Below are 25,060 nucleotides of genomic sequence, written 5' to 3' on the forward strand. Positions count from 1 at the left end.
GCAGGCAGCCACTACTAGACTCCAGTATCCAGTCACTCCAGCTAAGAGTCATACAATGGCTGAAAGAAAAAGAAAAAAAAAAGTCAGAAAAAAGAGACTCTCCTATTTTAATGTTACATGCAGCCCCTAAAACACAAAAGGATATAATATACTGAAGGTCCAAAAACATTGAGGAGAAAAAAGAAACACCATCACTTTAAAAATCTTTGTTGTTTGCCTAAGATGTGTCTGTCCTTCATGGACTTGACTGGGCACAAAAGGATTCAACGTAAATGAATAACTGCTAAACTGCTTCTGATCTGCAGATCATATTGTCCTGCTGACAGATCATGCATGTGAAGTAGAAGAGCTGATACAGGATAGTGAAACTAGCAATGAACCTGAGAAAATTGAGAAGGCACAGCTGGAATATAAATGGACAAAAAAAGCAGCCTCTGATGAAGAAAGGAAAAAATCAAAGGAAAGAAAACAACGTAAATGCTAAAGATGGTAATACCACCCACAAACATAGGATGCTTCCTCCAAAACACACAAACGAGGGTTTAGTGTGTATTTATCTAGCATCAGACTAACAAAAATGTGAAACAGACGAATGCTGCTATAAATTACCAAAGGTACTAAGATATGTTTTATCTATGATAGGTTAGGTCCTTACTCAGAGGTATTTAAACCCTGACTAAATGGAACCCTGAAACATCTGTGGAGAGTCAGATTGAATCATCCTTCAGGGGACAAGTACTACATGTTTTCATTACATTTCAATTATGTAGCCTGTCCAGATCTTAAGGATTTACACTGTTTTTTTAATCATATATTTCTTTAGAGTTGGACACGGATGTAATGATCATGTTAGTGGGGTAGATAAATGACAAAAAATAAGCAGCAAAATTGGAAGTGATCCATTCATTGGCTTACCCATGGTAAAAACAAACAGACAAATGAAGAAACCAACCAAACACACACACACACAAAATAAAACACGGTTGTTTTCTCTCTTAATGTCTGACAAAGACACTGATTACTGAAAGCTGTGTTTTAAACCTGTTGATTAAATCTCCTGCAAGTGAAAACTGTTGGTTCAATCTCCTACCTAGGTAGTTGCATTAAAAAGCTAGAGCACCTCAGACCTGATTCTGAATGTGTAATTTGTCCCAAAAAAAAAAAAAAAAAAAAAAAGGTTTTTAGAAAGTCCAGAGCCTTCTGAACAAAACGTAGAAAATGTTTAGAGAAGTGGAGGGCAACCTAGTGAAAAGACAGATGAACTCAAGATACCAAGGAAGTCTGATCACACAGCAGAATTGCAGAGAAGAGAGATGAAGCATTAAAAACAGATAAGTTTATCTAATGAATGTATAGAGAAGGAAAGCAAAGACGATTATAGACCTAGAGACAAAGATAACAGGATGTTAATTGAAGAAGAAGGTTGAGAGTTGACTTCTTTTTATCTGACGTTCAATGACAATACCATATTATTCTGATGTTGGCAAGGTGATGGTGCTAAAGCAGTACCTGCAGCAGGTAGGAGAAGAACCAAGATGCGAGTTTTGCAAGGCAAGTGGCAGACTGGGCTCCTGAAATCTGCAATTCTGCTTCCTGGTTATGTATATGTTTGAAACTTTTGCTTTTCTTGGGCAAGACAATGGCTTCTCTCTTCAGTTTCTTACTTATAAAATGGGGCTGACAGTACTTATTTTCAGTCATCTTTTTGTTTTGTTTGTGTGAGTTAAGGTAGGAAGGATATGTCTCAGCATGTCTGCCTAGAGCCCAGCAGAGTAACCTGGTCCTGGCCAGGTCCATTCCATAGCAGCATTGCAGTAACCCCTGGTAAGACAGAGAGGATCAGGACAGCTGAAGAAGTTGCCAAAAGGCTTCTATCAGGCACTAGAAGTGGTTATTTAAAAATACATATTTGGATTCTTTTATTTCCTTTCTGATCCTATCAAGCACACTCAAAGCATACTTCAGCTTAATTTTTATTTATTCCCCTGAATCTTTCTTTTACTTCAAAAGAAATTGGTTATTCTCATCCAAGAGCTTGGGCTTTCTGAAAAACACTAGCTCTCATCAGACCTTTGATAAAATCGAAAGAGCTGGAAACATTTAGAGTTCCTTTTGTTTTAATAACCTCTCTTTCATGAATATTTTCTTCTCATTTGAATAATTATCATCAATAAAAGTGAAAACTTTGTTTGTTGGAACTGTAAGCAGCTTTGGGATTAAAATGAGTGACATCCTTCAAAAAATGAGGGCTATTAGAGAGTTATCTTTTTTATAAGCAGAGCTCTTTTTGCAAGAGCATTCTGAGCCTGGAGTACTCCAAGACCAAGAAAACAGACGAGAGAAATTCTGCAAGTGAGAAGAAAAACTGGGAAGAAGATTGTCTGGTTCATCTATGCTAGCAGTGGTATAGCTTTAACTATTAGAATACTGTGAAAATGATGGGGTTTCTAATATCATTAACAATTCTTTTAACAAGAGGGTTTAAATTATAGTTCTTTTTCATGCAAACTTTTTTTTTTCCGCAACTGTTTGTTGAGAAGCCTGAGAGGATGTGCAAGACTGTGATATATTGCACACATGACAACATAAACCACCGAAAAATATGAACAAAGAGGAAAGATAAATGTACCCTCTACAGCACTAAAGTTACAGGGTGCTGAGCTGAGGAACAGCTAATTTAGAAGAAAATGGGCTATAATTTGGAGAAAATGTCTAAGTTTGATTTATAATTTGCAGGTAAAATGTATGAACTCTGCATATACCCTATCAAACTACAGTTGCATATTAAAGCTAGCTGATCTTTTGGTCTTTTTTCTTATATACAGATAGCCATGGATATCTATTCAACTTGATAACTTTAATTTCAAGAGAGTACCTGTTGGATTTATGTGACCTACCTTTCTTCCCATATAAACTGATAATTAAGCATCTGGAATAGAAAAATATCAGGTAAAGAGGAGGGCCACGAGGATGATCAGAGGGCTGGAGCACCTCTGCTGTGAAGACAGGCTAAAAGAGTTGGGGTTGTTCAGCCCAGAGAAGCAAAGGCTCTGGGGAGATCTTTTAGTAGTCTTCCAGTATTTGAAGAGGACCTACAGGAAAGATGGGGAGGGACTCTGTCAGGGGCTATAGCGATAACACAAGGGGTAATGGCTTTAAGCCAAAAGAGGGTAGATTTAGATTAGATATAAGGAAGAAATTCTTCACTGTGAAGGTGACGAAGCATGGGAACAGTCTGCCCAGAGAAGCTGTGGATGCCCCATCCCTGGAGGTGTTCAATGCCAGGCTGGATGGGGCTTTGGGCAACTTGGTCTAGTGGGAGGTGTCCCTGCCCATGGCAGGGGGGCTGGAACTGGGTGATCTTTAAGGTCCCTTCCAACCCCAACCATTCCATGATTCTATGATGCTTGCCTAATTTGGTCTTAGGTGAAGGCCTTGGTCCATCTCCCCCCACATCGTTATACCTCAGTTTTCCAATTTAGATATTTCTGAGGTGGTTTTCCTCAGGTGGATATTGTCTGTGAGGATATACAGTGCTGCAGCTGTGGCCACAGCACTGCAAAGGGTACAGCTGAGCCACGAAGGTGTGCAGGAGGGCATGCAGCACCGTATGGGTGTCACGCTTGGGATTTGGTGCTGATGGATCAGTCTGCACTAGTGGACTGAAAAACAAGCCTGACCAAGTCCTGGGACAGCACACTGAGTGACACACAGATCTGTGCCTCAAGTGCATGTTGTTCCAGCATCACGCTTTGAGAACATGGCTCCCTACCTCACTTTTTTTCTTTGTGTGTCTGGCTTTATGTATACAATGCGAGCGTGTGGACAATTCACAGGGGGCTGGTTGCATACATATAACATTAAAATCCCTACAGTCCCTGATGCCTATCCCTTTATTCACGGTGCTGTGCGGGCACCTCTGGCTGCTCAGTGCCCGGGGCCGCAGCAGAGCCCCGACGTTATTTAGGATGAAGGTGTACTTAGGCGGAGGATGTTACTTAGAGGGGGGTGTAAGGATGCGAGAAACACCTCCCAGGTGACACCACCGTGCAAGGCCGGCCGTGGCCTGCCGGGCTCTGCGGGACCACCACGGCCGCGGGGAGGCGGCCCCGGGGCCCCGCTGCGACCCGCCGGCCGCGGCCAGGGCCGAGCAGGCCGGCGCCAGGCCCCGCCTCTCCCCGCAGGCTGCTCGGCGGCGGGCCGGGGCGGGCGGAGCCGGCGGCCGGAGCCATGAGCGCCCACCGCAGCGAGAGCGACTGGCAGGGGCTGGTGAGCGAGGTGAGCCGGCCGGGACGAGCCGAGCCGAGCCGGGCCGGGGGGCAAGCGCGGCGCCCGGCCTGCTGCGGGGCGGCCTGCCCACCGGGATCCGGCCCGCCGGCGGGGAGGGGCGGGCCGCCGGGCCGCCGTGCCCGGGGCTGCAGCGGGCTGGGGGCGGGAGGTGTCCCCTGGGGGCGAGACCCCCAGCAGTTGTGCTGAGGGGAGGCTGGCAGAGAGGCTGCGGGCCTTGGGCGGCCCCAAAGAGGCGGCCCCGAAAGGCGGCCGCAGCGCGGCTCGCCCGCCTGGCGCACCTGACCCGGGAGAGGGGTGGGTGGGTTTCATGCCGGGGTGCCGTAGGGACTGTGGGCGTCAACAGGTAAAGGGGAAGGCTTTCAGAAAACAAAATTATAAAACGTACCTACTGTGTCCGCCTTAAAAGACCCGTAATGTCCACGAGTACATGTTTTGTTGTAAGATCTAAGTTACCAAACTCAAAGCGACTGGAGGCCTGTACAATTTAAAGGAATATCATCTGTGTTAAGCCCGTTTAATAGGCAAAAACATGTTTGGGGTAGTTTGGCATTCTTATTTTTGTATTGCTATTCAGCATTAAAATACTATTTTTATGTTTACAGACAAAACTGCACAAAAGGCATGTGCCTCAATGAGCACCTGACTGAACCTGCTGTTGTAGGGTAGCCTTTACACAGGTGAATTCCTCTGATTTCAGGAGGGCTTTGCCTCCGTTACATTGCCTGAGCACAGCCTTAGGCCATCACCTCTCAGAAGTATGCATGGGTTCAGTCCTGAAACTGTCACATCTTCCAGTGAACTCGGTTAGTGTATGCGGGTCCAGGTCTGTGCAGTGCATCCAGAACTTGAGTCTTTCCGTGCACATGGTACTTTGAAACACACAAAACAATCCAGAAAAAAAAGTGAAAAACATACTTCCAGTGTCCTGCTTGTGCAGTGTTGCACCTGACATCTCATTTCCCAAATGGGAGTTTTGTTTGTGGGCGGGGTAGTGTTACGTGGCAGGGAAGGGTAAGAAATAGAGACAATTCACAAGGTGCATTCAAAGGAAATGTCCCTGGTATTGGCTTTAAAAAGTCATTCACTTGAGTTCCTGTAGAACTTTCTGACTTTTGATATGGTTTAACCTAAAAGCTCAATCTTGAATTGAACTCTTTCTGGTTTAGGGATTTCTTGATTGTAGTGAAGTTTAATGGCTGCTCAGCTACATTCTTGCAAATACTTCAGCATACATATAATTTATTTTTTTCAGGAACAACTAGAGGCATAGCGATTTATGTTCCATTTTTCCTTCCTTTCTCCATGTTCCCACAGGAGGCGTGCAGCCTGTTTTTCTGTGTGAAGCCTGTAGCATGCGCTGACAGGCTATAGGCTTCCCTCTTCTTCTTTCCTCTTCCTTTGGCTGGTGTGATTAACTTTGTGCAACTTAGCTATTATCTTCACCATAGTAATAGGTTTGAGAAAGTGGCTCTAACTTCTGAAGTAACTTACGTTTTTCCAGTTTACTGTATTCCTCAGCATGCAATTTCAGGGGAAGGTATAGAACTTATCTGGGCCTCTCAGTTTCAGTGTCTGCTAGGTAATTTTTGTTCCCTACACATTTAGTAAACATTCTGAAGTGCTGTCAAAGCAGAAGACTTAACATAGACAGGGAGAGACTTCATAGCTCCAAATAAATACTCTCAGGTTGTGGATGCTGAACAGGTAAAATACAGAATGGGGTTCAAATTCTTGACCTAGAAGAGCACAAGCCAGTGGGTTCAAATCAGTGGTCACATACTTGTTTCATTTCCACATGCTCAATTCTCCATATTTGAAAGGTATTTCCATTTCCTATTGAAATACCCGTTGAAGCAACTGTAATACTTTTAAGTCTGGTATTGCAGGTGTTAGGATGAATGGTAATATGTATTTTTGTCCTTTATATATACATATACAAATACTTGTACACACAGCTGTATATTTCTGTAGTTGGGTTTTTCATTCTTCATTAGAAAAAAACATTTATTATGATTTGTTCTTTTTACTCATTTTTCCTTTTTTCTTTTCTACTTCAGTGCCTTTTGCTCTGTACCTTTTCACATTTCTTTCTCTGCTTTTATTATGCTCATCACCAGCTTCTTGCATGTTCTTTTGCCTCCATGCTTACATATGGTTTCCACTCATCCCACAGCCTTCAAGGCTTAGTGTGCACCTGGTACTCTCCACAGTCTTTGCGCCATGTGTACCATGTACGAACTCTGAACAGGGTGATGTAGAAAGGGGAATACTGGGACAAAGCCAACTTTGTAAATATTTGAGAGCAGAAGGAGTCATTATTTCCGCTGATAACCTTGCAAACTGAATACAAGAGAACAAGCTGCAAGATCCACGTAAATTTTGTCCATTCTTGTGTTGAGTTCAGGTGTCTGTTGTGGATGAATGTATATAAAAAGTGAAGTACTCTGTTGGATTACCACATAATTTTTGTTTGGGGTCTAGATTTTTATCTTACATTACATCACTGCATAGCCCATATTTAGGGTATTTAAAAGCCAGTGTAAGGCATTAGGATATTAACTGTTATTAACTAGTTATTAACTGTTTGTTTGACATGAATGAAACTGAGCCATGGCAAGAACTTTCTTTAGGCCTCCACTGAGATGGTGGCCTAAATCCTTCAGAAACAAATGATTATGTAAATCTCAAAATACTATCCCAAGAGTAGGGCCCATCCATTTAAATGTGTTTTTAAAAATAATAAACAAAAAAAAGATAAAATCCTTGATGCAAACAAGATACCTCTCCCACCTGGAAGAGGATGAAAAAAGGAAAATATGACAGATAGTAGGTGCTTTGCTGCGTGCACTGCTAGAAAGCAAATACTATAAGGTGGTTATGTGGCACTCTTCACTGAAGAGAATAGAATTATTGAAAATAATTTTGTCACCAAAATCTTGGCTGTAGAGTTTTGTTTGTTTGCTTTTAAGTGTTTATAAATGTCAGTACACATATTTACTTTTTAGTCTGACTTACATATTTATGGCTATGCTAAGCTGTTAATTTATACAACTTGTGTGAGTCAATTCCTTCCTGGCTCAATTTTCTTCTCTGTGTGGAAGAGATGAAATGTAGCTAAATGCCGTTAATAGGAGTGAAAACCATGATATATGTGTGTTGTTTGGGAGTAGTTGAGGTATTTCTGTTTTGAGAGGTTGTAGAAGCTTCCAGTTCTGTGTTTTCTGTTCTAGAGAAGGGTGTGATTTCAGTTTTTGCCTGAATTCCATGTAATCTACCTTGGAATCTTATGACCTAAGGATGATGATAGAACTAGTGATTGGGAAATGAGTAAGTGGTAGCATGATCCTGGGGTGGTGGGGTGAGTTGAACAGCACCAGAAGATCATGTGTGGTAGGAAAAAACCACTTTTGCATGGCGCGCAAGACCACCTCCGTCCTTGCCTTAGTGAGCTGACTTCTTCAAGAGTTCAGTCTCCTTTCTACTGAAGTCAGTGACTGTTCTTCCATTAACTTCGCGGAGAGTTGGCACCAGTCCTAATTTAATACTGCTTGGAGAACGTGTACTTTTGGCAGTGTTTTACACTGGAAGCAGGAAGGTTTCCTAGGAAACCCATAGACTAGAGTGGCTGTCCTCCGTTCTTTCTGCTGGCTTCTCCCTCAGATTTGGCAATTTTTAGAATTAAATCCAATGTCAAAATGCTTCACTTTCCTTGTCACCTCCCACATATTATAGCATTTACTGTATGCTATTTACAGCTACTCATATATGACTGTGTTTCCTAAAATTAGTTTGAAGAAATTTAGTCTCCATTTAATTTGTTATTCTCAAGAGGCTATTTCTTGATTATTAACTGTGTGTGGTCTTGGGCACTGCAGGGAGAAGTGATATGGATGTGCTCTCAAGCTCCCTTCTGTAGTAACTGGCAAGTTAAAACTAGGAGAAAGAGTTTAGGGGAATGATTTATCTAACGTGCAGCTATTGAGCAGTAATTCTAGTTGAAATAACCACATGCTCCAGACATGAATTATGAATAACAGTGAGAAACCTAACCTGTTTGTAATTGGCAGAACACACCTTTGCCATTGGTTGCACGTTTTTTTAATATGAACTGGAGAGAAAAGGAAGGAAAATTAGTGAGATTTTCATAATTACAGTGTATCTGCATTTTCAAACAGGGTGAGAAATGTAATTAACCAAACCTATCTGAGGGGACCACACAGGGTTTGGGACCACTTGTCTCAGGGTTTTTCAAAATATGGGCAAACGCCAGTTACCGTAGGCAAGAACAAAGTGGAGTGGGTGCTCTGAGTTCCCTGGGTGACTGTTGGCATTATAATGGCTTTGTCATTTGGGAATTATGTTTCATATTTCAGTGAACGGTACCATCCTGGTTCGTGTTTGAGCAGTTAAGGAGTAGCAAGAGTTGGTACTATGTGGTAAAACCAAAGAAACTGCATTGTTTCAGAATTTATTTGAGATGAGAACATGAGATGGCATGCAAATGGCCAGTAATTGTATATCGCTCTGGGTTCGAGTGCTTGTCTCTTCCAGATAAGCTGAAGACTTTAACCTGAAGTCAAGGAAAGCAACTTTACTGAAACATGGTCAGCAAAGACCCCAAATAGTGACATTGCAATGCGTTTTGATACTCTTCAGTTTATTTGCAAAATTACCTCCGAGAGTGCAGTGAGAAGAAATTTGATGACATTTGAGGCAGTTAAAAAGTAGTAGGATCTCTTGTCCAAAAGACATTGAATCGAATTCAGTTTCTCTGAGAACATGGTGGATGATGGGTTTCCAGGTCCACATACAGCTTGGTGGCCCATCGTCATTTGGGAGGACACCAAGTCCTGGAGTATTAAGAGAACACAAGGTATGAGCCACATTGATTTCAAAGCAGAACTTGGAGAAAATATCTTTACTTTTAGCCTCAGGAAATTAGGTATTTTCCTCCTTGGCACTGATTGCCATAAAATAGCCGAGTATAAGCCAGTAATTTGTACAAAGTTAAAATAAATTATTTTGTGATAGGAATTTGGTGTGTTTGTTGGTTTAAAAAAAGAAAGTCTAAAACCTTGACAGTGTTCCAGCTTCATCTGATTATTAGACCATGTCTATGGCGTCGTTAATGAGATCTATCCAGATTTGTCTCTAAAAATAGCAATGGACAAATAGTAAGTGTTTGATGTAGAGGGTCACCTTGGAACAGTTCCACTCTCCTGTAATGTCAGTCTCTTTTTACTCAGTTTCACTAAAGTAGTTATCTGGCTGTAAAGCAGTTCAGGCAGTAATGTAGGGTGTCATATATATTCCTTTAATTATTATGATCTTCCTTGTAGCAATTATAATTTCCTTTATTGCAGATAACAGTGAATTGGTAGATAAAAGTCACTAGGCAGATATGAAAAGTTGTATGTAGTAGCTTTTAGATTGAAGGCATAGTAGCTGGTTCTTGTTTAACTTTGTTTTTTAAATTCAAAGATTCTTTTGAAACGCCAATTGAAAAGAAACAAAAATAATAAGAATATATCATATTCTTACAGTAGATAACAGAATCCACTTGTTTGTCTCACTGATAGGCATTATGTGAGATGTAGCCTTTTTTCTTCAAGTGCAGAGGAAGAAACCTCTATATGAATGCCAGAAGCATCTCTTGAATAGCTTTTCTCAGACTATATTGGAAATTTTTCCTTATTGTTTGCATTGCTCAAAAAAACCCACAAACCGTTAAACTCCTATGTTCCTTTGGACAGTATACCAACTTTGCTGCACTCATTTGTTCATACATGGGAGGTTGTTGGTGGGACTCAGGGATTTTCCTGTGTATAGTCCTTTCCTGGTATACAGTGGCTAAGTAAACTTGTGGCCATTATTCATGCCTTTTTTGTTTGTTTAACATTCTGAAGCATATATATTGAATAAACTCTTTGAGGTGCCTCTTTGTATAATTTGTTTTTCCTCCAAAAATGGCAATTGGAATTGGAAACATTGCTCAGCTGAATAATCAAATCCCACAAGAATGCCGTGACTATCCTTTCTTGTACCGTAAACCCGTGGAAACCAATTACTCTACATTATTACTATTTTCATCCCATTTATTTGGGAAAGTCCATGGTTTTGTGTAGCGCCAGGTCTGTGTTTCCTGCCTGGTAAGGATGTTTTTTGTCGCCTTCTTTACAGCCCCCGGTCAGCTTCTGGCAGCTGTGCGCCATTTTGTGGGGCGCCATTTTGTGGGGTGCCATTTCGCGGGCCGCCATTTTGTGGCATGGCGCCTGCCCAAGCTGCGCCCCTCCTGGGCTCAGGCGTTTGCCCCGCTCCTCTCCCACTGTGCCCCAGCGAGGCCTCGGCTCCTTCGTCTGGTGGTCAAAGGAGCAGGCCTGGTTATTTGGGTTGGTTTGAAGTGATGGGGGGTTGCTTTTACTCCGTTTTGTTTGTAATTAATGTGCCAGATCGTTTGTATTTAAAAAGAGCTTAGTGAAGAGTTTAGTGTTTTGCAATGGAATAAGGCATGAGATGAAACAGGGAAAAGAAGGAAATGGATTATCAGAGACAAGTACTTCACTGTAAGTGAAAGAATGATTTTATCAAGTTTAGAGCAGTTTACCATGTCACTATAATCTCTTGCTGACAATATTAAAGTTTAGCTTCTGATGCCTTTCAGTGTTTTATCAGGGGACTTGACATTTGTGTAAGGTATCAGTAAGGACATAAGTACATAGGTACAGTTGCCTTTGTAAAGTTGATGCCAAGGCATCATAATCCAGTAAATTTATGGCAGGTTTTCAACTTCAGTAGTGCCAGAAATAAAATTAATCCAAGGTGGAAGTGTCCTTTTGAGAGTTCAAATCCTTCTTGGAATTGCTTTTCTCATCCCCTTCCGGCTTTTTTGCAAGTAAGCATTTACCATTTTTGGAAAATGTTGGCTGTACTACTATACCAAACTCCCTTTTCCCTTTCTCATTAACCTGAAATTGAGGTTAACAAAGCCAGTTCTGAGCAAGTGGTACATACGAGTGATGATTTTTGTCCCGAAGAACGGCACTGACTAGAACAGTATGGAAGTGCTGATGCTCTTGCTTTGTGCAAGAGCCCATAATGACAAAGTATTCTTGTCAGAGTACATAATGAAACTATAAATTGTTTTCCTGAGTGCTGTGATATTTGGTCTCTTGCGGAGCACATTGAGAAAGTATTTAGTGCCACATCTCATGTGAGTAACGTCAGAAATAGATATAGATACATAGAATGAGAAGTGTCAGGTGATGGGTCAGAAGAATCTGTTGATTGAACACCACGTTAAGTGAAAAAAAGTTGCCTGAAACTTCTGATAGGTAAAATTCAGCCACTGCAGGAAAGGATGATGTCGACATTACTCTCTCTTCCTCTCAATAGGGAAGGGCAGTGAAGCTGATCAGACTAATGCAGAAGAGCTAAGATTTGCAAGCTCTGCTTCTCTTTGTGCATGAGCCCTGCACGTAAGAGGTGGTGACAGGAGGGGAAGGCTCACTTCTGTCTTCCCACTCCCTTCACATGCTTGCAGTATTCCTGCATTTTTAACATCCTTTTGGCTCAACAAGCATGTATAGTATCACAGCACGCTGAGGGACTAAAGTCATTTCTTTTGTCTGTGCCTATAGGGTATCACACTGTAACTGATTCAAGTACATTTCAGTCGCCACTCACGCTACCCTTTCTACCATGGCATGGCCCTCTTGCACTAGCTGGGGGGGAGAGTGAGCCCAGAGGACATCGCTGGTAATGGGGAGGGAAGGGAGGACGGGGTGAGAAGTGCCGGTTAGTAGCAGAGCTGCAGAGCTGTATTGTGGGGACAACTAGACATTTTCATACTGTTATATGAGGGAAAAGAATAGAAATGTGGACTGATGAATTTTCTAACGCACAGTAATCAGGAGAGCATGTGGCCTTGCAAGTGGATTTCAGGATTCTGAAACAATAAATTTCTTTTCTGTGGTTATTAACAGTAAGCTAAGAAGACTTGCGACAGAGTTTGATCCCATGCAGAGAATCGTCTTCGGTCTTCTCAGTCTAAAACTTGAGAGTGTTGAATCAAGTACTGGCTGGGGTACAAATGGCTCGCTACAGTTATTTTATTTCTTTTTCCTTTTCTGCAGTATCTGGTGTGCAAGAGGAAGCTCGAAAGTAAAAAGGAGGCGTTGCTAATCCTTTCCAAAGAGCTGGACACTTGTCAACAGGAAAGAGACCAGTACAAGCTCATGGCCAATCAGTTGCGGGAACGACACCAGTCTTTGAAAAAGAAGTACCGGGAGCTGATTGTAGGTTGTTCTTTACAAATGCTGTATAACTGGGGGATAAGAATCAGCCTGAATATCAAAAGCAGTCTATAATGCATGCTGTAAAAAACGTTTGGGTACTTGTTTACAGTAGCCCTGCAGTTGTACAGTCCTGATCATATTATTACTCATTTGTTCCGCATTGATGAGGTAGTGGCTGTTATATAAGACACAGAAAGACAGTTTGTGCTCTGAGAAAATTAGTTGCAGTCATAATTCCATTTAAAAACTGACTGCAGTATTATTATTCCACAGCAACTTAATGTACCGTTATGAAAAACAGTGCAAAGTAAATTTGTAATGACCTGCTGTTCTAGAAATGTAAACAAATCTTAAGCCTTAGAGAAATTTTTAACGTGAAATTAATATTACTGGTATTAATCAAGATGCAGTAGTTTAGAAACAATTTTGAAAATATTTTAGTTAAAATGCATGTTTTAAAATTTGATCTGCAAAGTTAATATAGATGCTGGCTTCAGAAATAAGTTGCCAATAATGTGTGTCTGTTTATTTGTAGGATGGGGATCCATCCCTTCCCCCTGAAAAGAGGAAACAGGTAGGATTTATTTTTCAGTTGACAGTATTATTCTGCTACAAAAGTTTTTTGCAAAACTGTGAAAATATTAACCATGAAAACTGGTAAAAAGCAAGCATTTCTGTGCACAGATGTTGAACTGAGACTTCTCGTGCTTTCTTCTAAATATATTTCATTCTGAAGTATCTGAACCATCATTAATTAGAATATATGGCTATTGCTTTTATGTTCACTTAATAATGAAATTGGTCAGTGTACAGAGACTTGAGATTCTTTTCCTCGTTGTTTATCCTTATTGTTTTGAGTCCTAAAATGGTTTCATGCCAGAACTTCTCATACTTCAGAAGCAGTTTGGGAGTGCACTGTCTGCATCCCATAGTTGTTAATTTATTGTTGTGAGTGCTGTTTTCCATTAGGTACTCTCCCAGGTCATTTGGGTTCTATGGGTTATAAGTGGTAAGAACAGTAATTGCGTTTTATGGTTCCCCTGAAAATCTTTTTGCCTACTCACTTTTTTTTCCAGAGAACCACAAACTGTGTCCCTAATGCAGGATGTTGGTTGTCACAGCCTGATATTATCTTAATTTCTAGAGAAAAAATAGCAAAAAAAAACCCAAAGCAGAATGTGTGAGAAGGGAGGGTAGGAGAACCCAAAGGACAAAAGTTGTTACTGTAATTGCTAGTCTTGAAAGTCTCACTCTTGGACTGCTTCAAACATGGGTCGGAAATTTTACTGATCATCCTTTCCCTAGGAGTTTGCATGTAGTTCTTGCTATTTTATTAAATTGTTAGGGGCCCAGAGTTTTGGTGGTTTTAAACTAAACTTAGGGAGGAAATATATTAACACCTTCATGCACTTAAATAGCTGCCCAAGAAGTCAGTGTCTCAGCATAGAATCATTTAACTTGCTTGTTACTTCACATAATTTATCTGAAATTCTGTTATTTCAGCAGAGTTCCAATAAAAGTTTATGGCCAGATAAGGGTTTGTGCATTGTGACTACTCAAATTGGAGCTGAAGAATATGCAATTGAAATGAAAAAAGCCCCCAGCAATGCAGTATATGGATCATTGCAGAGATTAGTAGGAAGGGAGATTTGCCATCCCGTGGATGTTGTTCTCATTCCTCTCCCATATTTCAAACAAACAAATATGATGCTTGCTTCTAAAGTATTGGCAGAATTTAGTCGAAATTCAGGAGTTGCAGTTACGTTTTGGCAAATCTTAATGTGTTAAGTGCTTGGAAAGTCATTTAATAATTTAGCTAGGAGTCTTTTTTTTTTATTATTATTTTTTTATTTTTATTTTTTTGTGAGGAAGTTATACATTCATGCTGAATAACAGAGAAAGAAAGAAAATGTTCTCAAATGGCGTCATGGTAGAGGTCTCCCCCAAGGACAATATATATTTTAGGCTGGACATTAACAGGCTGTTAGTGCACTTCGTAAGTTTTCATTTTCCCGTTGAAGCATGTCTATAGCGTATAAGCTATATAATCTGGAGTAGTTAGGATAACCTTTCCGAAGAAGAGTATACTTTTAATTTGAGAAGTGCATCAAAGCATAATAAAATAAAGTTTCGAACATTTTTTCCATTATTCACGTAAATGCATTTCTTAGAGAGCTTTTTCTTATCTAAGAAGGAGTTAAGTTCTCTGTGCTCTTTTGGACTTTTCCATCCACTTTTTGCTCAAAAACCTAGCTGCCTGCTCAGAGAAATTTGTTACCTCACAGTCACTTTATAAAAACAGAGATCTTGATCCTGTAATGAATTTCGTGTGACACAAATGTACGTGCTGTTCTTGTGGTCAGGAATCAGATGAAAACGTGACCTGCTGAACAATTTGCTGTACCTTACATTTCTGTACTATAAATGAGAAATTATTGTTGAAATTGAAATTTACAGCCCTAAATGCAATGTGTGGGTTGGATTTGCTGATTTCTTGTCCTTCATCTCTTCATTTTTCACCTTCGTTATGCTTTGTGACTTATTAAAATATGTTCTCTTCCATCACATGCCTTCTCTCACTGTTTCACAACACAGAGTTTTCTTGTTTTCGATGGAAATGTCATGCAACTGGGCAATATCAATCAGCAAGCAGTTACAGACTGTGTTTGTGTAGAATTGTTTTCATATAAAAGGTAACTTAACGTGCAGTGCTCTGCAGTGTTTTCTCTCTCCAAGCTGTGCGTGCGGTGGTACACATCTCTGACATAATCAAAGATCGCTCTAGGTGTACACCTTCTGCCAACCAGCAGAAGCAGGAATGAGAAATTGTGCTACTGTAATCTCATCTCCTGCAGTAGTTTTTTGGCTGTTTGTATTGTTAGCACAGCCTATGAGCAGTAAATGCTTCTCTGGCCTCTTTTTATACCAAATACTCCCTATTAAATGCTGCAGCTGAATGTCACGTCATGTTGTGCCAGGTGTGGGGTAATTGTTGGATAACTAATGGAGTGGTGAAATGTTTCAGGAAGGTAAGGATAATGAAGAGTTGATTTTGATGTTGGAATTCACCATGGAATTGACATCATGGGAGCACGTTAACCACTCACTAAGTCTTCGTCAAACAGCTTGGCTTCTGTAAATTCATGAGCGTGGCATTTGGGGGCAAGCAGAACATCTGAAAGGCTGGAGGTTGCAGATGGCAATATGTTGTGACATGCTGCAAATGGACCCATCTCGATCCTTTTCACTTCTGCTTCCGGCTTCTAGCTTAATACACTCAGTTGTCACAGTTCGGTTTTGAAACAAGCTTCAGGGATTACCTTATGACTGTTTTTGACATCATCAGAAAAAAAATGACTAGTGTGACTATTTGTTAATTAATGAATTCAGGAAGTTTTGCTAGCCTTGTGCTGAGGCACAAAAGCTGCATTCAGAGTCTTGTGAGATAAAATCTTCAGATAAAGCACTGTACAGGGTAAGCAATCATTTTGTATTTATCTCACACGGGTGCTGTGAAGATTAATGTGATTTCCTCTTTTGTTCAGAGGGTTTGGAGATGAAGAACATTATGCATGTGCCAAGTTGAGACCTGTGTGCTTTGCCCTGGTTTGTAGGTGCGTGTGTCTGACTGCCATAGTGTGAGGTAGCAGACAAAAACAGTGAGATCGTTTGCTCTTGCAACACTTCAGAGAACAATACTCCCATGGATTTCAAAATGCAAGAGCATCATCACCGGAGAGCTTTTTGGTTTCTGCATGCTGAAATTTGGCATTCCATTGATAGGAACAGGTGACAGTATGCAAAATTTAGAATTTCTTGGCCACGCTGTGAATTATGTTTTATGAAATGACACTGTTGTTCTTCAACATGTAGTTTCTGCAGTAAACAGGAGGCTAGGAGAGATGAAATGCTGATTCTAATAGATGTGACAGTCCCACTTCAAAATTCTGAGTGCTGTTCAGACTAGATGCTTAAAACATTCTCTTATCCTCTGGTTGTTGTGTCTTGCTTTGGTGGAATAGAGATGCTAGTCCACACCCATGCACCTGAATACTCTTGATAAATATTCTGTTAATTAGTCACAGCACACAGTATGTTGAAGAGATTTTCTTTTTTTTTTTTTTTTTTTTGCTTTATAACATAGTTTAAATTGTCCCTAAAACCCGCAAGCAGCTATTTCTGTTAAAACAAGCTACTGAGGTGCTCAAGACCAGGTTAGATGAGGCCCTGAGCAGCCTGGTCTAGTGGGTGGTGTCCCTGCCTATGGCAGGAGGGTTGGAACTGAGTGATCTTTAAGGTCTCTTCCAACCCAAGCCATTCTGTGATTCTATGAAACAATCTTCTGTCCTAGTATAGTAGTCTTTGTATAAGCAAAGTTTAATAATTTCTTTTTGAATACATTAATCTGCTGCCACCAGAAAAACACCTGATGCAGTACTCTCACCTATATGAAGTATGGGGAGACTGAAGTACCTTATTGAACCTTTACATTAAAGGAATTTCTGCCAACTAACCTCTCATGATATCTGAGAGGGACGGTGCTGTGCTGGAGGAGAGGAGCTATGCTGGACCTTTTTGTCACTTACAAGGAGGGACTTGTTGGGAACGTGAGGGTCAAAGGCAACTTTGGCCGCAGCAAACATGAAATGGTGGAGTTCAAGATCTTTAAGGGCAGTGAGGAGGGCACACAGCAAGCTCACAACCCTGGACTTCAGGAAAGCAGACCTTGCTCTCTCTAAGGATCTGCGTGGTAGACTACCATGGGATGAAGTCGTGGAGGGAAGAGGGGCCCAACAAAGCTGGCTTTATAAGGATCACCTCCTCCAAGCTCAAAAGTGAGGCATCCTAACAAAGAGGAAGTCAGGCAAAAATTCCAGGAGGCCTGCATGGATGAACAAGGAATATCTGGCCAAACTCAGACACAAAAAGGAAGCCTACAGAGGGTGGAAGCAAGGACAGCTAACCTAGGAGGAATACAGGGATACTGTCAGAGCAGCCAGGGATGGAGGTAGGAAAGCTAAAGCCCAAATGGAGTTGAATCTGGCCAGGAATCTCAAAGGCAACAAGAACAGCTTCTACAAGCGTATTTGGTGGTTAATACTAACACCCTCAGCTGCCTGTGATAGCAAGTTGCTCTGCAAAAACTGGCCTCTTGGAGTCTGTAGTTGATGCTAACCTTTTTTTGTTTGTCACCTTTCTGCACATGCTCTAGGTTTGGCTGGGGGGTGTTTGGTCCTGCAGAGCACTGTGCTAAGCTAACACACAGAAAACTGGTTGTAAAGGAGGGGAACAGTGTCTAGTGATAGAATGGCTTGTTGGTTCTGTTCAATGACTATAAAAATTCGGATTGCTGAGTATCTTGAAGGTATGTGAATGCAAGCAAGTCTTTCTTGTTTTGCAAATCCCTGTCAGGTTTTAACTGGTGTGCTTCTGGGGTGGGATTCCTGCCTGGTTCTCAGAGGTGCAGGTACTCAGAGGAAGAGAGTTCTTTTTTTTTTTGACTGCTTGGCAAGGTTTTGCTTTTTGCTGTTGTTTTTCTCTGGGGAAATATGACCCATTTTAAGTGCATTTTGTTTAATATGCCCAGGACTGTAATTTTAAAAGTCTTCTCTATGCAGTTTTTCAACCTAAAAAGAAGAATAATTTTTACTTTTTATAGTAAGGAACCTGTAGTGCTAGCAGGGGTCATCTGTTCTTCTGCCTTGGAGTAAACAGTGGTAGTTGGTAAGCAAAGCAGGTTTTTCTGTATTAATTCAGCCATTGCATTCATATGAAAACATTACAGGAGAAACCACAATTAAATTTACTATCAGTCGCACCCATCAAGTGTGCTTAATGTTTCATCAAACTTTTTTTTTCCCATCTGCACTATAATTCACTGTTCTTTGTTTGAAGATGTGGCTAAAAGAAACAGACTGTAAACTGCAGTATAGAAATGCCTGGTTTTATTTAAAAATAAATTTTAACTGTAGAGGTGCATTTGAAGTTTCCCCTTCTCTCCATTCCAAATTACTTTTTCAGACAGTATCACAGTATCTAAAGGCAGAAAGTCCTTTTTTCTTTTTTTTTTTAAATGTCAGGTAAGATTTATGTGCAAGAGAATTGAGAAGTATATTAAAGAATGTGTTACTATCCATCATTTTTAAAGTGGTATGAAGAAAAATAACACTGTGTATGTGTGGCTAGATTTGCAAAATAGTTAAAGGAGCCAAATACAAGGGTAGTGCATAATGCCAGAGACTATTTGGAGTTACATTTTATTTCTATTTTTTCTTTTTGGGTCATCAGTTCAAATTCTGTGGGTCAGTAGTGAGCAAAGATCTGTTGCTGTCTGACAGCTATTTACAGACTTACGTTAATATATAAATATAGGTATTTTCATCAGTAGTTTGAGATGTTCATGCACAGCTAAAAGTAAGTCTCTCCTCAACCTTCAGTCCTAGAAATGTTCTTGAGAATTTTAACAAAATCTAGGTGGAAAAGGGTCAGGTCTGTGATTCCACCCCACTGAAGGATTGAATCTTTTGCTCTGTGGGCTGGTCTGATTTATGTTGCTTTTTTTTCCCCCTACCTAGTAAAGGTAGGTGCTTCCCACTGGGCACTCCCATATCAATCTTTTTTCTCCTTTCTTCCTAGCGTCTAGTGGGATCTTTGCCAGTGGTCTCTCTTGCTTTTGGTCAGAGGAAAAAGCAATGTGGGCACAGTTTCTTATGTCTGGTGTGGTAGTGGGGGATGGACTGTGCTCAGATGGCACAGGCAAGCTTCCTGTGGCAGACATACAAAAGAAATTGCTTGTCATGCTGCAGAAACTCAAGAATACCATAAACTGAAAGTCTCCAGAGGTGGACAGAGCTCTGGAGAGATTGTCTGATATGCTTGAATGAAGCGCTATCTGTTAATTACTATTACAAATGGTTGTGTTGAGAGAAGGCAGGAGACACGGACAGTTTCCACTGTTTTGGACTGTCGCAGAGGCAAGAAGAGATGAGGCAGCAGAAGGGTATAGACCTCTGCATCTTTCCCTCCCTTAAGCCCAGGTGAGAAATCTCTACACATCATTTGAAGATGAAGCTTTGAATGGTATGAGTGAAAGAAGTGAAGTCTCTGGCAGTTAAAGGAGTCTTTTTAAGTTTTCACCTAGAATCAAAAGAAACTGTTGGAGAAACTGAATACAGAGAACTGAATTTGACTAATTTTCTGAGAATTGTTCTGCGTTACGCAGGTAAATGAAAGGAACTTTATTGTCTGCTAAAGTAACTTGTCTTGAATTTCTAAGTGAATTCTGTGTTTGGTCCATGAATATTGAGAAGTTGCCAGGTGGAAAAATGAATCACCTTTCTCCTTGCATAGATTTCTCCCCTTTCTTCAAAAAATACACGCTTAGAGGTTCACGAAGCCAGTCCTCCATTGTTAGCTTTATCATCTTTCAACCATATGGTATGTTTGCTTGTATGTGCCAAAGTAGTGCTACCAAGTCCAGGTGTCGTTCAAAGTATCTTCTTGGCTGGCTCCCTTAAGCCCAGCAGAGCACCTGAAAATCAAATATTTCTCCTTCTATCTACTCTTAACCGAGAGCTTTAATGAGGTCTTGCCAAAACCTTTAAAACTGGGAACAATCTAAATTACATGTTGTATGGAACCTCTAAGGCAGGGAAATGAATAATTGCTGGAGACTGCTTCTGTGACATCGCTCGGTTGTTTTGGTCGAGCAGAAGTAGAATCGAAGCTTTGCATTAAGGAGCACGTCTATACTTAGCTCATTGTAATGCTCTTAGCATACTTAAATGAGGCTGTTTTATTTTGGTGTCTAAAATTCTTCGTTTAAAGTTTCTTCCAAAATCCCTGTCTCGAATATAGAGGTTTTTGTCACGTTAAGTCATTTATATGACTGACAAATAAAATTCAGCATAGAATTGCAATCCCATAGAAATGGTTTTAAAGGAAATAAATCTGAGCAGGAAGATTTAGTATATGCATGGTAATGCATTTCTGCAGTTACTGGGAGCCAGATTTTGACTACAGACTGCTGGAATCCTGGTGCTGTAGCTGTAAGCACTGATTAGTGAGACTGAGTTCTTCCCAGGTGTTGAAATTACATGTGCTATTGCAGTGTTAGGAGTTGTTCAGATTCATCATAAAAAAGGACTTTATAAATAGAAGGTTTTTGGAGAGGATTGTGCAAATGGTGTTCCTTTCAACTAGCTCAGTCTGGTTGTTGGATGGCCTTGATTGAAAGTAAGCTTTCTTCAAAGTAAATTGCATCTAGCATTAGCCATAGATACTTCAGCTTAAATGCAATTTCCTGCAAACATGGGGTTTTTGTTTTATTTCTTTTAAACAGCCATTAAGAAGTACCTCTCAGAACCATTGACTGAATGTGTTCTGAAGCTTCTTGGTTCATTCGGTGTATAAATGACTGTTACTCATTTATTTCACGTGTAGAAAAAAATGAATTCTACCAAAGCACACTTGAGGAACTGTTCACATTGCTTAAGTGGTTGCTGTCTTGAAAACAAAATGACAGGCAGGTAATTTTGGCCCTGCAGTTTTTGGATATTTACAGTTTTTGCTATTACAGTCTTCTCCCGAGTTATTTTATTTGTAGTCTTTAGGTTTATCGGTAATTTAAAAAATGCTTTAATCTCTTCCAGAACTGTGGGAAAGTTACTTTCTTCTGAGCCTTTGATCTCAGACCACCAGAAGAACAGACACTGTAGCAGTGAATCAGGCTTGAAACAGTGAATCTAGTAGGAAGCATCAGTTTCTTGAGTTATTTTTCCTGTTCAGAAGTTTGAAACTATCGCCTCTTCTGGTCCAGTTGGAGTTTGGAGCCAGCTTCTTCATATATCGATGTACAAAAGTTCCAGCTGATTGTAGTATAGTAGTCTGATCCTGCAATTGGTTGGATGCATGCATAGCTATATTCATGTTAACAGTTGTCTCAAATACAAAACAAGACATGTGGAAATAACATTTAGTAAACAAGCAGATTGCAGGAATGGCTGTCAGATACCTTGTTGGTTTGATGGTGTATGGGTTTTAAAGAGAAAGCTCAACAAACACATCCTATGAGACTGTCAAGTGAGAATGACAGGGTAGAAAAGCAGGACTGCAAAAGAAAAAGAGATCAAAATAGAGAAATGAGGGAGTAGAAAGAGGAGAACACCAAACAGGGGCACTAAAAGTGAACCACAGGTATTAAGAGAGAACTGGGAACAGTCAGCTGATGCATTGGCCTCAAACCCAGGGACTGTGTGTAAGGTTAACCTAGAAATATTGCCTCATGGGGCTTTACCAAGTCATGCTTAGAAGAGCTGAAAATTCTTTTTCTATTTCTTTTTATACCCTTCAGACTTATGGCAGGGGATGACATACCTACCTGACCATAGGAAATGTCTTGAAAGACTGTGTATTAGCCACCATGATTATTATAATGCTCTTAGAAGAGATGTAATTTTGATGCGCTTTTCCTGTGCTGAGTCAATATTTGTGTATTTCTGGGATATTTTTAGGGGAAAATATAATGCATTTATTTGTAGTATTTGTTCTTTTTCAGATTTCATAGATTGGAAAGGAAGGTAGTGCTTATTTTTTGGTTAGTGATCAAGCTGATGGAATTTAATTGTAAAAGTATAGACCAGACTTCTCACCTTACGACTTCGTAAGGTAGCGTGAATGATAACTTTTGACTTACCTGGGGGGCTTTTTTGTTTGTTTCTTCCCTGAGTGAATTCACCTCTAGCTTTCACTTCTGTTTTTGCTGAGGGTTCCTTACTGCCTAACACTCCAAGTCACACCATGTCTGAAGTTCTGTGCCGCTGGATAATCCATGGTACAACTCCACACTGGGACAGGGACTGTGGCTGGCATCTGCCTTACTGGATAGGAATCTGCTTGAAACACTATGAGAGAATATAATCAGATCATAATTATTTCTCAGCTATGCCATTTGTCTAATTATATGTAAGTTTAAAACTATAATTTTGGCAACTTTATATAAATACTGTCAAAGCACTCTGTTTTGTTCTTTGTGCCAGCCAAGATACCAGAACTAGAATAGATATTTTCACTTTGTTTTGCTTGGGTTTTGTATGCTGTTCTGGAAGTGTGAATGCACACATGCTGTGTGTATTTTCTGCTGTTAGAGATGAAGGCGCCCTGGTGACCTTTGTTCTCTCTCTAATGAAGTATGAAGTCTGGGTATCAACAACAATAAAAATTGTTGTCAGATGAAGAGTAAATCTAGTGTTTTGTTTCAGTCGCCACTTGTACTTTTCTCCATAGGCACTAACTTTTGACTGATACTTGCTTCTTTTCTAGGCAAATCTTACTCAACTACTGAGTGAGGCTCAAGATCGAAATAAGCATCTTGGAGAAGAGATTAGGGAGCTTCAGCAGAGACTGGGAGAAGTACAAGGGGACAATAAGGTATTACTAACTTACTTTATCAGTAAATAGCCTGGAATATGTAAACTGTGCTGGAGTTTTACATTTACTTCTTAGGAAAAAAGAAGTAAATTAAAACAATGGGTTACAGTACTTCTAGAATATTTGGGTTACAGTAAATGCTCAAAACAGCAGAACAAAAGAAGCATGTGTAGGATACCAGTAAGTGCAGCTTATTTTATATTTTTGTATTCTGCTTTTGCTCACTTATCCTTAATTATAAATACTGCATTGTGCTTTAGTGATCTCAGGGTTGCTGTTTTTTTTTAATATATTTTGTTAGTAATATTTCCCCTTATACGCATAAGCATTTCATCTTTGTTGTGTAATATTTTTCACTGCAATGAAAATGCAAAATGTTAGTAGATGATAAAACCAGGAGAGGCGTAATTTTTCCGTTCAAAAATATGGAGCAGGTGATCACCAATATATATAGTTATCTTTGTATTAAGCCCTCATCCTGTTCCCCTTACATAAACAATTTATTTTATTGCTAAATTTAGCAAGTTATGTGGAACATTGCTCAAAATCTGCCATTTGGTATTAATCAAACTCCTGTTGTCTCTGTTAATTGAAATATTTAAACTCAAGCCAAATGTGTGTAACATTCACAGCTGGAGCGTATGCAAAAGTACATTCAGAGATCAAACTAGTGAGAGGGTGAATTTGAGACCAGTTGAGGTGGTTCACAAAGTAAAAAATGAGACAAACATTGAGCAGTAACTTTTCCTCCCTGAACTACTGTTTTAATGTTAAGGGATTTAAAAATGTGAATAGAAATAGTTTTATTTTCCTTGTTCAGGTGGGTTTTTTCTTTTCATTTTATTTCAAACATAAGCATGTTGTGATAATGCAGTGTTACTCATTGTTTGTCACAAAGGTCTTCCCTGGAAGGGTGGAGGGAGTTGGTGAAATGGTCATATGAGACCTGAATTTGTAGTATGCATAGCATTTTGTGTAACTCCCTCAAGTCTTCAGAGACCAGCTTCCCTAGGGCTCTTTTTATTTATATATTATTGTTTGAACTATACTACAGCGTAGAAGGCAGCGCCTTGCAGTTCTCAGGTATGAATGTTACACTATACAGCCTTTCCCAAACCAGTCCTGAACAAGTAACAAGGATTTGTTAATCCAAACAGAACACAAAGGTAGTACAATTAAAGCATATTTAAATATTGAGGTTATGCACCTGTTCTAATTCTTTATAACATCATCATCTTGGTTAACACAGAGCCTGCTGCTTTGTGATCAAAATGGCATTGTTTAGACCTGCCTTTGCAAGGTAACTTGGTACTAGCTGGTTGTCTTTGTAATATCTGTATTCTTGGCATGAATTTAAATTCGTGACTCTCATAAAGAAAGGAAGAACATAAAAAGAGTCATTCCACCCACCATGCCCCTGTCCAGAAGGTGCAAAATACTGCATCACTAAATAAAGAGGGGGAGGAATGGATTGCATCAGAGACGGATTAATTTAGACTAGGATTTTCATTTTTGGAACACACTTTTCACTTTTCTAGTAAAGGAGAAATAGAGCTTATTTTAGAGTCAGGTTGCTGGTTTTTGAAGTGCCTAAAAAAGCATTGCCATCTCTCTGAGGGATTTAACACTTTCCTCCTGTGTCAGATTTTTCTGCCTTGTAGCTTGGGTGATAAAATTCTACACTTGTTCCCGAAGCCATTCTGTTCTGCTCATCAGTTCTCCTGTACTGGCAGCTGGGTTACTTCAGGCGCTGAAGTCCAGATAATGCATGGGATATATAAAAACAAAACAAAGAACTATAATAATTTGCTTGTTCTTACATTTTTTCCCCTCCATTCTTCCCTTTGCTTTTTCCAAAGTGAGGGAGGGCATCTTGCCCAGCTGGTCTACGTCAACCTTACTTCTGGCAAGAGATGAACAAACAGCTGCTTTTGCAGCAAGTGAAGCTGCTTATGGATGAACAATTCTGCCTATGTCTGAGCAGGGGTGACTCATGCAGGCTTTGTCACTGAATGGCAAGAGCTTTGTAGGACTAAAAAAGAAAAAAA

General features: G+C 40.1%; 1 protein-coding gene across 4 annotated transcripts in view; it reads left to right on the forward strand.

Annotated features, from left to right (window-relative positions):
• Positions 1 to 1,090: 1,090 nt before the first annotated feature.
• CCDC149 (coiled-coil domain containing 149) overlaps positions 1,091 to 25,060 on the forward strand; it is a 53,925-nt gene continuing 29,955 nt past the window's right edge. For 2 of the 4 annotated variants that reach the window (XM_080590873.1, XM_080590874.1), the window contains exons 1-4: positions 4,120 to 4,278; positions 12,423 to 12,584; positions 13,120 to 13,158; positions 22,905 to 23,012. In XM_080590873.1, coding sequence (XP_080446999.1) covers positions 4,231 to 4,278; positions 12,423 to 12,584; positions 13,120 to 13,158; positions 22,905 to 23,012 — 357 coding nt within the window. In that variant the 5' untranslated portion in view covers positions 4,120 to 4,230. Of the gene's footprint in view, positions 1,552 to 4,119; positions 4,279 to 12,422; positions 12,585 to 13,119; positions 13,159 to 22,904; positions 23,013 to 25,060 lie in introns of those variants that run through there. The other 2 variants (XM_080590871.1, XM_080590872.1) reach the window with 2 other exon arrangements.

The sequence above is a fragment of the Anser brachyrhynchus genome, assembly GCF_964034855.1.
Source record: "Anser brachyrhynchus genome assembly, chromosome: 4".
Lineage (NCBI taxonomy): Eukaryota > Metazoa > Chordata > Aves > Anseriformes > Anatidae > Anser > Anser brachyrhynchus.